This window comes from Nymphaea colorata, chromosome 1 (assembly GCF_008831285.2).
Source record: "Nymphaea colorata isolate Beijing-Zhang1983 chromosome 1, ASM883128v2, whole genome shotgun sequence".
Lineage (NCBI taxonomy): Eukaryota > Viridiplantae > Streptophyta > Magnoliopsida > Nymphaeales > Nymphaeaceae > Nymphaea > Nymphaea colorata.
The window spans coordinates 14,622,702-14,633,324 of record NC_045138.2 but is presented as its reverse complement, the minus strand read 5'-3'; the positions used below and the strand labels follow the sequence as shown (position 1 = coordinate 14,633,324).

The 10,623-nt window shown below is 40.8% G+C and overlaps 3 protein-coding genes across 3 annotated transcripts; 2 read left to right on the top strand and 1 right to left on the bottom strand.

The window, feature by feature from the left end:
- Positions 1-319: 319 nt before the first annotated feature.
- Positions 320-2,846, top strand: LOC116254352 (protein BOLA2). The gene is made up of 3 exons (XM_031629730.2): positions 320-475; positions 2,372-2,394; positions 2,501-2,846. The coding sequence occupies exons 1-3, from the start codon at positions 413-415 to the stop codon at positions 2,688-2,690; spliced, it is 276 nt and encodes a 91-aa protein (XP_031485590.1). The 5' UTR covers positions 320-412; the 3' UTR covers positions 2,691-2,846.
- Positions 2,847-2,953: 107 nt separating this feature from the next.
- On the bottom strand, positions 2,954-7,888 carry LOC116254345 (fibrillin protein 5 homolog). The gene is made up of 7 exons (XM_031629722.2): positions 7,318-7,888; positions 5,031-5,146; positions 4,625-4,747; positions 3,586-3,684; positions 3,424-3,468; positions 3,244-3,317; positions 2,954-3,145 (listed from the first exon to the last, which is right to left on the bottom strand). The coding sequence occupies exons 1-7, from the start codon at positions 7,604-7,606 to the stop codon at positions 3,076-3,078; spliced, it is 816 nt and encodes a 271-aa protein (XP_031485582.1). The 5' UTR covers positions 7,607-7,888; the 3' UTR covers positions 2,954-3,075.
- Positions 7,889-8,067: 179 nt separating this feature from the next.
- LOC116254340 (protein WHAT'S THIS FACTOR 1, chloroplastic) lies at positions 8,068-10,599 on the top strand. The gene has a single exon (XM_031629707.2). It carries the CDS (start codon positions 8,687-8,689, stop codon positions 9,917-9,919), a length of 1,233 nt encoding a protein of 410 aa, XP_031485567.1. The 5' UTR covers positions 8,068-8,686; the 3' UTR covers positions 9,920-10,599.
- Positions 10,600-10,623: the final 24 nt, after the last annotated feature.

The window sequence follows — 10,623 nt, the reverse complement described above, 5'->3', positions numbered from 1 at the left end:
TGACTTGCAAGCATAATCGAATCCAAATCTCAGCATGACTTTAAAATTGATTTATTTATTAGAGGCGTAAACAGACTACAGCATTTAATCTAAACTGATCCAATCAAATTATGACTCCAAGTCCTAGTCCAAATCAAACCCAATTGATCCATAGGCTAATTTACTTTTGCGTCGGCTCTAACTTGAACCTTTTGCTGAAGTTCAGGATCCAGACTTGGAATGAAATGGCCTCACGACGGATTAAAACAAAGATGCCTTTCCTTCCTCCAACGATGGATGTCAGCCGGATCTCTCCAGTCAACGCTCGACCCGTTTGCATTTCAAAGGCACTCGCAGCAGCCATTATATATACCGCCGATTTCTGGTACGACTTCCACCAGCGAGCGAGAGAGGGAGAGAAAGAGAAGAAGATATGGGCATTACAAAGGAACAAGTGGCGTCTGCCTTGGCCTCCAAGCTGAAGCCCTCACACATGGTCAGTTTTTCTTTCTCCTTTTTTCTCTCTCTCTCTCTCTCTCTCTCCCTCCCTCCTTCTCTCATTTTTGTTCGTTCGTTTCTCGAATTTCTGGACCTGTTCCTCTTGAAAGAGAAATATCCAACTGGGTTGTCTTTCTTTTCAATTTTCTTCACGACCACCAACAGAATTTGTTAAACACTTACCACTATTGATGGTTGATTGATTAACCCTTCAGGTGTTTCTTTGATACGATAGCATCAGTGAATGTGTTCCTTGTATAAGGTTGTTGTTATCTCCGTTTCCGTGGTATTGCATTTTTCTTTCTCCGTCCAACTTATCTTTCTCAAAAATTTTGACTTCTTTAAAGTTGTCTTTCTCGGGATTCTAGTTTGAAGTTTGAACCCTCGAATTCAAGGTGGTATTTTCAATATGGTATGCTAGTATAGGGTTCTTGAGAATGAATCTTCTTCATCTGAATCTACCTAAGGCGGTAAGGTTAGTAGAGACCCAGGAAATGGTGTTCAATCAGAATCTGTGACTTCGACTGTGAGGGCTGTGCGGTGCTTGAGAGCCGGAAACATGGAAGCCCCATTAGCAGTTCGACCTTGGGATTACAGTGAGTCCAGTGCTTTTGCTAAGAGGAAGAAGGCCTCAATCTGCACGGCTTACTGGACAGGCGATACCGTCTATGCGACTCCTATTTTGTAATAGAGTTGGTCCATAGAAACAAATTTTAATCCCGGATTCTTCTCTGCCATGGAAAATCTCTATATATATTGAAAGAGATTTTTTCTTCAAAAAACCTTGGGAAATATTGATATATTTTTATTCAAACATATATCAGTAAAATGAAATTCCAGAAACAAAACGATATGAATTTTGAACATATAATGTTGGGGTCAGATCGTGATATTAAGTTAGACGATGTTCTCAAAATATGATGCTTCTCTTGGGGATTATGTTGACTTTTGAAATCTCTCGCTCATCTATATATTTTCAAAAAAAAAAAAAAGCCAATATAAGTTACTGTGTATGGCCACATATGCTCAGAGGCAGGTCAGATTGAGGAATCATATGCTGGATAATGTCTTCAAGCTTTGCCGATGACTTCTATCAATTACCAACTATGAAAGGCAAGTATATGCGTGGTCCATAAGATCAAATTTGGACAGCGGAGAGCTTTTCGTATGTTCTGCTGCAGTGAGAGGCTTGGAGTTAGTACAACATCTTTGTACTTTGTAGGCTTACAGTTTGATTGCAGCCGTTGAATGAGGAACATGATATGAGCATGCTGGTGCTGGAATGTCATGTGTTTGGGTATCGATGGGATCCTTTTTAGGAATCTCTTGCCGATTGTTGGCACTTGATAACCTCTACTTGTCGGTGTACTTGGACTGTTTTCTGCTTTTAAGTATACTCTCACCTTTATTTTTGTATCTGCAAATCCTGCATTTCTATTCTATACTTGGTTTTGGAGGGATTAATGTGCATTTATATCATCATTCAAGATCATGACCCCATTAAGGAGCTCTGCTTCTATTCCGTCTGATTGCCGTTGTCATCTGCACAGCGGCTGTATCGGGAACATGTGTTCCACTAAGCAATATCACTTTGTAATCCTCCTTTCTATTTCTCAAAGTCTTTCGTGAAATAAAAAAAGTTGGTTTACTGAGCAGCGCGTCTTGTCACACTAACTTGGACATTTAGCCCCTGGGCTGGGAAATGGTTGCAGCCTGCAGGAAAATGATAGAAATTTTCAAGGCGGAAGGTGGACTTGATTTGCAACATAGCCATGTGCATCATTACATGTATTAATGTTCTCGAATTGATCAATTTACATCACTTTTCTCCACTATATGTATTCCTACTGTTAACATTTTCCTTTTCCTTTTTTTTTTTTCTTTGTCTGGACAGGAAATCACCGACACGTCTGGAGGGTAAGATCTTAATCGAGGAAATATGATATTGTTCCTTTTCTTATAGATTTGCCATTTTGTTCTTTGTTGTTCTTAATGAAGAAAAAATTGTTGTCTGAAAAAGCAGGTGTGGTGCAAGCTTTTCCATTGAGATAGTCTCTGAACAATTTGAGGGGAAAAGGCTGCTGGAAAGGCACAGGATGGTGAATGCTGCACTTGCTGAAGAGCTGAAACAGATCCATGCCCTGTCCATCACAAAAGCAATCACTCCAACTCAATGGGGACAGCAGAAGCAACAGGCTAATGCTGCTGCATAGGAAATCTCCATTATGCTTGCTGGTTGTACGTTTAATATGCTATTAACAATAGACAGTATGGATGCTTATCTTTGTCTTGCTGTTGGAAACCTGATCTATCAGGAATAAACAATAACTTTAAATTTATAAAAGGTGTAACTCTGATAATTCGCTTTCCGCGGTACCTTCATTATTCACAATATATATGCATGTGTCGGCAGCAAGTTGGTCTTTCATGATTCCTGTTTGCACGCCATACCAAAATATTTTGTCTGACGGGTCAGTAAGATAGAAACGTGGTATTGATTGATAAAACTGTGTTTCTGAGAACAGCTTTGTATTTAGAATCTTGGAGCTTCTCTAGGGAGACCTCCTGGTGTGATCACTGATGCGTTTCTCTTGCCCTTCATGCTCTTTCCAATACAAACAGGTTGCCCTTGTCGTCCCGTCCGATTCTCATATCCTCGTCAACATATCTTGTATCAAATTAAGAACCAACAGTTTTTTCTTTCAAGAGGGGAACAGCTAGAGAGAGAGAGAGAGAGAGAGAGAGAGAGAGAGAAGGAAAGGATACGTTATATCGAGCCAGCCCTCTGGGTTGAAGATAGCAAGAAGCAGGTCATAGTTCTTTTTGAAGAGGTTCAAAAGCTGAAATTTCCAATAAAAGAAACAGATTATTAATGGGTAATTTTGATATAGTTTTTTTTGTTGATTTTATTGGTAAGCACCCATTTGAAAGAACAGAAATTCAAACCTGATCAGGAGCAATTGTTGAATCCTGATACTCGATTTCAACTCTCTGTTAAAGCAAGATTAGAAAAAAAATTGCAGTATTATTGTCATCTCCTTGAATCTTCTGCAAAGCGAAATCTCAAAACCAGAAACGTGTAGTTTTGAGCACTTTGTTGTAACTCACAGTGGGAGATGTAACTTTGAAATTGGCCACAACGGTGAGCTGCCCTTTCAGCAACTTCAACCCCTTCACCTGAAAGTTGACGGTGTTCAGTGCTTTTCCCTGCCACAGAATCCAAGTTTCAGGCTTCCAACAAACTCAACAAGAAAATCTCAGTCATGGTCAGAAGATCACGCACCTAAACTCAAAAAGGCTGGTTGAACTCGTTGATTTAGCTCTTCATTTCATTAAACAGTTACGGTAAAACTCCATAAACACTCAGGTTTAGGGCTAGAAGTGCTGAAGTGTTGGTCTCAGTAGTCCAGTTGGCCTGACCAAAATTCAGCCCAACTAGGGTACTTGCTGATCATCTCCAGGCACAAACCTAGTATGGTCTAGCCCCGGCCAAACTGGGTCAGGCCAGGTACTAGCATGTCCCATGTGCCAACAGGCTTGGCCGGAATGAGCCCAGATCAATTAATGACTGTACAATGCCTAGTCAAAGCTAACCAGCCTCGAGCCTACCCCTTTGGCTGCTTCCATGCATCTGACTCTGGACCCAGATGTAGCCTACTTTGTCATAATCATCCACCAACATGAGCATGAGTCAACTGTTTGGTCCCGACTGCATTCTGTTTCAGAAAGTTGATGGCAGCATTGCTTCTCTTACAGTAGACCTCATTTTTACACAGGAACAGCACTCACTATTATGGTCTCCTTGGGCCCCGTCGATGCACTTCCGTCAAGCAGTGGCAGAAGCAGATGTGGGCTCAAGTGGGTAGGTGCCCACATAAACCCACACAAATTAAGCCATTTTACTAGGTATTAGAAAGGTTTAAGAGTTTTCAAAGAGCAAAATTGGGATCCTACGCATCAGTGCCTTTGGACTAAAATTTTCTGGCTTCGCTACTGCCGGCAATCCTTTTTCCAAGTGTCTATGGAGTTTTACATTATCACAATAGTCTGAGATTTTCTAAACATGATTAGCAAGGGGAAACTGTTCCAATTGCTTACAGTATAATCAGGCTAAGCAGAGAAGAATTCGATCTTAGATTTACCATACCTCATCGATGTGAATGGTCTGAAAGAAATCTTCAAGACTGACAAAATCTCTCAATCCTAGCTTAGTTCTCTTTGTGCCCAAGATTGAAATGGTACTGTATATGAGTTTCCAACACCCACTAACCTACAAGAAGATGAGGATCTTAGTTATTCAGTTCTTTATCAAAAAGATAAAAATAGAACAAATGCTGTGCAAAGCTTCTCATCAGATAATGAAAAAAGTAATGCCCAATATGAAAATTTTACAGAAATGCAACAAAATTTTAGTGGTGCAATAAAAACAGACTCAGAGTTTATTTTATTTCCCATTAACCACTTGTTTTGCATACTAAAGAAGCAGCTGAATGAAGGAGAATAAATTAATGGTTTCCACATAGAAAAAAAAGAAGAAGTCCACAAGTCTTTACCTTCTCCAGATCTCCAGTTGGTTCAGGATTGGGATTGCAGGACTCCAGCGACTTCACCAACCCTTCAATCTCTGCTTTTCTTGCTGAGGCTACCCCAAATATTCCTCTATTGATTCCTTTCATTATTGAATATCATTCAAGACATATGGTACATCAATAGATGACAACATTATTCCTCTCTCTCTCTCTCTCTCTCTCTCTCTCTCTATATATATATATATATATATATATATATATATATATATATAAAGTATGGGTAAAATTACTTTTCGAAATTAAAATATATTTGTGATACACTTTTTTCATCAAATTAATTTAAACGTGGCACCTTGTGAATCATCAACTAACTCAAGTTCAAACATTTTTTATGTTTACGTAGTCCACATAGCTCATGGACCGTTTTTATGTATATTTTGGTACATATTACTGTATATTAAGTTGGTATTTCGGTATTTAACTTCCCTCATAAAGTACATAAATCATAACTCTCCAGTCATAATCTAATGGTACTACGCTATGTTTTCTACTTTTTTGTTAAATGAATAAAATGTATTGGAATAGAAAAAGGTGCAGACAGGAGCAGAACGCTTTGTCCTCTCGGTCACATTTTCATCATTTCACCTTTGCTCCATTTTTTAATTTTAAAAATGAAAAAAAAAAAAACGTGAGAACTGCTCCTTGTTACTGTTAATACTATTATCCTTTCCTTCACATGCGACCACTTTTTGGATGGACTTATTTAATCGATAAAAAAGAAGAAAATAAAAACATGAAAATTGTAAAAGAAGAAAATAAAAACATGAAAATTGTTTACCATTGTTGGCGGGGGAAACAATAGTTGTAGATATAAATTTAATGAAAATTGATTTATGGGAATTTTTAAATACTTTTCCAAAATTTTTCTGGTCCACATACATAAGCTTTCAGGACAAATGGAATTGTTGGTAGCGCCATATGTGGGTCCTGACCAATCAATCCGAGCCGGTGTATGGGCTTACATTAAATTTTATTTTTAATAATTATAATATTTTAAACTGTTTTTAATTTAAAAAATTGAAAATTAAAATCAGCATCAAACCGATACTGACAATGGGTATCGGCCAGTATGCCGTTTCAGTGGTCAAGCCGATACGGCAAGTGTCCACATAATTGGGAGGTTAATTAGGAGGTGGACCGGAAAGAGGTCAAGGGATTCCCTTAACCTTGGCTTATATATTGTAAAAAACACATATATAAACATATCGTCTTTTTGGAATTCTAACTGCTTTTGTCGCTATCAGACTTATTTTCTTTTCTCGCTCTGCCATTCGTAGCGTGAATGTCGTTGCAATATTTTTGTTTTTGGTACGAAAGATTACAGGAAAAATGTAAATATATTGATTCACATTAGAGTTTTACCGCTTTAGTATCACTACAAAGATGTAAAATCTTGAGAAAATCAGACATCTCTAAGTTTTGAGATTTGAGTCTTTGAAATATGGCGACCAGATCTTGATGATTTTGACAACTGAGAAATTTCTTTGCAACCAGACAGAAGAAGATGAAGAGCCAAAAGGGAGTTCTATCCACTTCACACCAACTTGGTCTTTCTGGAAAAGATCTGTGCTTTTCCCTTCTTGAATGTTTCAGTGAATCAACTATAACTCCACGTACAGGAAAGTTGCATTCTTTTCTCTGTCAACTAGGTTCCTATTTCTGACAATCAGATGAAGACCAGATTCTCAGTTTCCTTTTGAATCCTCCCCCTCTCTCTTTGTGTCTCTCTCTGTGTTCATCGAAGGCCTTAATTGAATCACAATTGGAAGTGTTGTAAAAGAGTCGCATTTTTTTCTTCCTTTCCTCTAGAATATTGATTTCACTCAATCAGATAAAAAACCAAACTTTCAAATCTCTCACACTCTTCAACTGCAACTTTGCAGCTAGATGCAGTCTTCCCTGGATTCCTGTTTTAACTCAACCAGATAAACACCAAATTCTCAATTTCAGTCTCTCCCCTTCTCTTTCTCCCACTCACAACTTTGAATCGAGAAATGGAGCAGAAGGATCCCAGTCTTTCCTATGGAACTTTGTTTTAATTCAACCAGATAAATACCAAATTCTGACATTTGAATCTCTCTCCCTCTCTCTCTCTCTCTCTCACAACTACAACTATCAGTCCAGAAATGTATGCAAAATTTCCTCTAGAATCCTGTTTTAATTCAATTAGATGAATACCAAATTCTCAAATTTGTCTTTCCTCTCTCTCTCTCTCTCTCTTTCAATGAGACGGATAAAAGGGAGGGCGTACCTTGTAGTGAGTGATACAGAGCCTCCTTGATTTCAGCAGGACTCCTGTACTCCGGGACGACTCCTGCTCCTTGCCCCTCATCCGCCACAGCAGCGCTAGAGCTTCCATCCTCGGCTCTAATGGCAAGTCCCCTTCTGCTTCCTGCAACTATCCGCTCTCTTCCCGCATAGCCCCATCTCTTGAAATGGGTGGCTGAGATTCCTCTGCTACATCTCATCCTCTGCATCGTCATCCTATTGGCCGACACATGGCAGGGCCTTATTGGTGTTCCAGGAAGCTTTGTGGCCATGGTGATACCTAGCCCCAACAATGGTGTCAAGCCCCAGAAAGGGTTGACAGAAGACAGCAGCCGGAGAAGAAGAAGAAGAAGAAGAGGAAGAAGCGAGTGGGAGACACAGTGAGACGCCAAGTATTCATTGGCATTGAAGACTTTGAAAAAGAATGGTGCATTGGTTTAATGCACAGCAGTTGCTTCGGCAAAATAAAATGATATTCACAGGGAATGGGACATCCCCACATCTCCTGATTGGCCGAACCGGTGACGGCTCATCTAGAATTACATCTTGACCGTCCAGGCCACCACAAGTAAGGGTAGAGATGACTCTGGATCAGATCTTATTTACACACTGTATGCTTCTTGTCACCAAATATATATATAATCTTATAGATACATTTTGTATGTTTAAACGTATAAAAAAATCTTTATAAAAATGTTATTATATATTAGCCTATGGCCAAATAATATACGAAGTTTTTGGCATCTCATAAATGCATTTAACATGTTAATTTTCTAACTAAAAGCATCTTGTTTACACATCTTTCATTGTACAATGACTTTATACTAATTGACATTGTTGATTAACTAATACAATGTAATATATATACATAGCAAAAGTGTTATTATCTATGCTTGAAATGGACCATTAATACAAACATTCCTGTTAGGTGTAGACCTCAATTGTCTTCAACGATTATATGTAAATGTAATATCTTATCATCAAATCACATGTGATTCAGATTTAAGAAATGACATCTAAATTATATTAGGATTTGGATTTAATTTTCAGCAAATATGCGATCAGATTTGAATTTGGATTTAAATGCAATTTAAGAAAAACATCCTATATCTAACATATATTTATCGGGATACCGAATCTTATCTGGCTGGATTCGGAACGGTTAAGTCTCCATTGATATGAATCTGGATGTATCTGTATACTCTTCGGCTCCGACCCGTTGACGCTCTGCTCGCGCCATCGTTCCTTGCCGCCGTTTGCTGCTATGCTTCCCGCTGTCCGTGCTTCGTCGTTTCCGTCCCGGAAATCGTACGAACGGAAGAAGTAAGTGAAAGACTCGGCGGCGGCGGAGGATGAGGACGGTAGCTCTGCGAGCGCGGTTTCTCCGGCAGGGCCGTGACTTCTCCTCCTCCGGCACCGGACCCTGGTCGATGAAGAAGGACCCCGCCCTCGAGGCGGCCCTCTCCCGCAACCGCCGGTGGATCGTCAATAACCAGCTCAAAAACATCATCCTACGCAGCCCCGACGGCGTCGTTACCGTCCAATCAATTCAGAAGCGCTTCAAGACCCTCGATCTCCAGGGGAAGGCCCTCAACTGGCTCCGCAAATACCCCTGCTGCTTCGACGTCTTCTCCTCCGAAGCCGGGGGTGGAGGCGAGCTCCTCTGCCGCCTGACTAAGCGAATGAATGCTCTTGTCGAAGAGGAGGAGTTCGTCCGCGACGCCCGGGAGCCTCTAATGGCCGAGAAACTCGCCAGGCTGCTGATGATGTCCGTGCACCGCCGGATCAATGCCGTGAAACTCGCCGAGCTGAAGAGGAATTTTGGCTTCTCGGACGACTATCTCGTCAGGATTATCCCGAAATATCCGGAAATGTTCAGGATCGTCAATTACACCGGGAGGAGGAGCAACCTGGAGATCGAGCTCGCCTCCTGGAACCCTGATTTCTCAATCTCCGCCGTCGAGGCGTGGGCCAGGGCGCGGGGGACGACGCCGGCCTTCCGGGGGTTTCTGCCGGAGACCTGGGGGAAGTCGTTGGATCGGTTCAGGGAGTTCAATTCTTCTCCCTACGTGTCGCCCTATGCTGACGTCGGAGAATTGGGGGTGAAGGAGATGGAGAAGAGGGCGGTGGGGCTCATTCACGAGTTGCTTTCCTCGACTCTGTGGAAGAAGGCATCGATTGTCAAATTAGGGCATTTTAGGAGGGAGTTTGCGTTGCCGGAAAAACTTGGACCATTTCTCATGAAGCATCCGGCCATCTTCTACGTGTCGAATCGGTACCTGAGACACACTGTGGTACTGAGGGAGGGTTACTCTGGATCGGAGTTGATCGACAAGGATCCCCTGGTAGTCGTGAAAGAGAAGTTTGGGGAATTGATGCAGGAGGGTCTCCACGAGTACAATAGGCGACGGCATTTGGCGAACTTGGAGAAGAAGCGGAAGAAGGGTTTGGTTTCGGCTGTCTCAGGGAGTGAGCGGTCGGTAATTCAATCACAAAGGAAAGAGTTTGATGGATGGAAGGAGGGGTTGTACAAAGATGAAGAAACGAGGTCATTTCTGAGAGATCTCTCCAGCAATTTGCCATAGAAGAAATATAGGTGTTTATGTGTCGTGAACTAATTGGGTTTATCCATAACTTTTTTGTTCCCGAAGATGCATGGTGGTGCAAGGGGACCATATGATTTAGAAAAGAAAACATTTCAACGAGGAAAAAGAAAGTGGTCTGGAGAAAAGGAATGTCTACTATGATCAACAGGGTTCCTACAGACTTGATGTTATTGAATGAGTAGGTGAAAAGAGGCAACATGAACCACGTTATGGAAGGGATTGGTCTGTCGGTCTGTGGAGTTTGTTTCGTCAATTCTGCACACGTCAATGATTTGGTGAACAATGTTCATGGAAAGGCGCAGATTTATGAGCAGAGTTACCAGCTTGAATCACGTTAGTGTCTGGGAGAGATTTTTGCAACTAGAATTTAAGTATGAATTTGCTGTTTGCCGATATTGGAGTTTCTGATGCTGTTTCTCGATAAGGCTTTGTCATTGGTTAGAATGAGTTCATTCTTGAAACAGAAGTTAGGTGTTATGCTTGCAGAACTAAATCATTTCGGTCTAAATCAATTGGTAATGGTACCCTGCAATTCAAAGTGCGTTTGTTATCCATTTCTTGTGGAGTTTATGAAATCTGTGGACCATTGACATGTTCCTTGCTCTGTAAACACTGAGTGGTAAAATGACATGCAAACTAAGCGATCATTTGCTTAATCATACTGCGGAATGTCATCCTGAACT

Excerpts from the sequence above, each read along its gene's own strand:
- LOC116254352 (XM_031629730.2), top strand. The coding sequence starts at position 413 with ATGGGCATTACAAAGGAACAAGTGGCGTCTGCCTTGGCCTCCAAGCTG. Across the intron at positions 476-2,371 it reads AGCTGAAGCCCTCACACATG|GAAATCACCGACACGTCTGG; the intron begins GTCAGTTTTTCT and ends TTGTCTGGACAG. Across the intron at positions 2,395-2,500 it reads ATCACCGACACGTCTGGAGG|GTGTGGTGCAAGCTTTTCCA; the intron begins GTAAGATCTTAA and ends CTGAAAAAGCAG.
- LOC116254345 (XM_031629722.2), bottom strand. The coding sequence starts at position 7,606 with ATGGCCACAAAGCTTCCTGGAACACCAATAAGGCCCTGCCATGTGTCG. Across the intron at positions 3,469-3,585 it reads TCAAAGTTACATCTCCCACT|AGAGTTGAAATCGAGTATCA; the intron begins GTGAGTTACAAC and ends TTGCTTTAACAG. Across the intron at positions 3,146-3,243 it reads GAGGGCTGGCTCGATATAAC|ATATGTTGACGAGGATATGA; the intron begins GTATCCTTTCCT and ends ATTTGATACAAG.
- LOC116254340 (XM_031629707.2), top strand. The coding sequence starts at position 8,687 with ATGAGGACGGTAGCTCTGCGAGCGCGGTTTCTCCGGCAGGGCCGTGAC.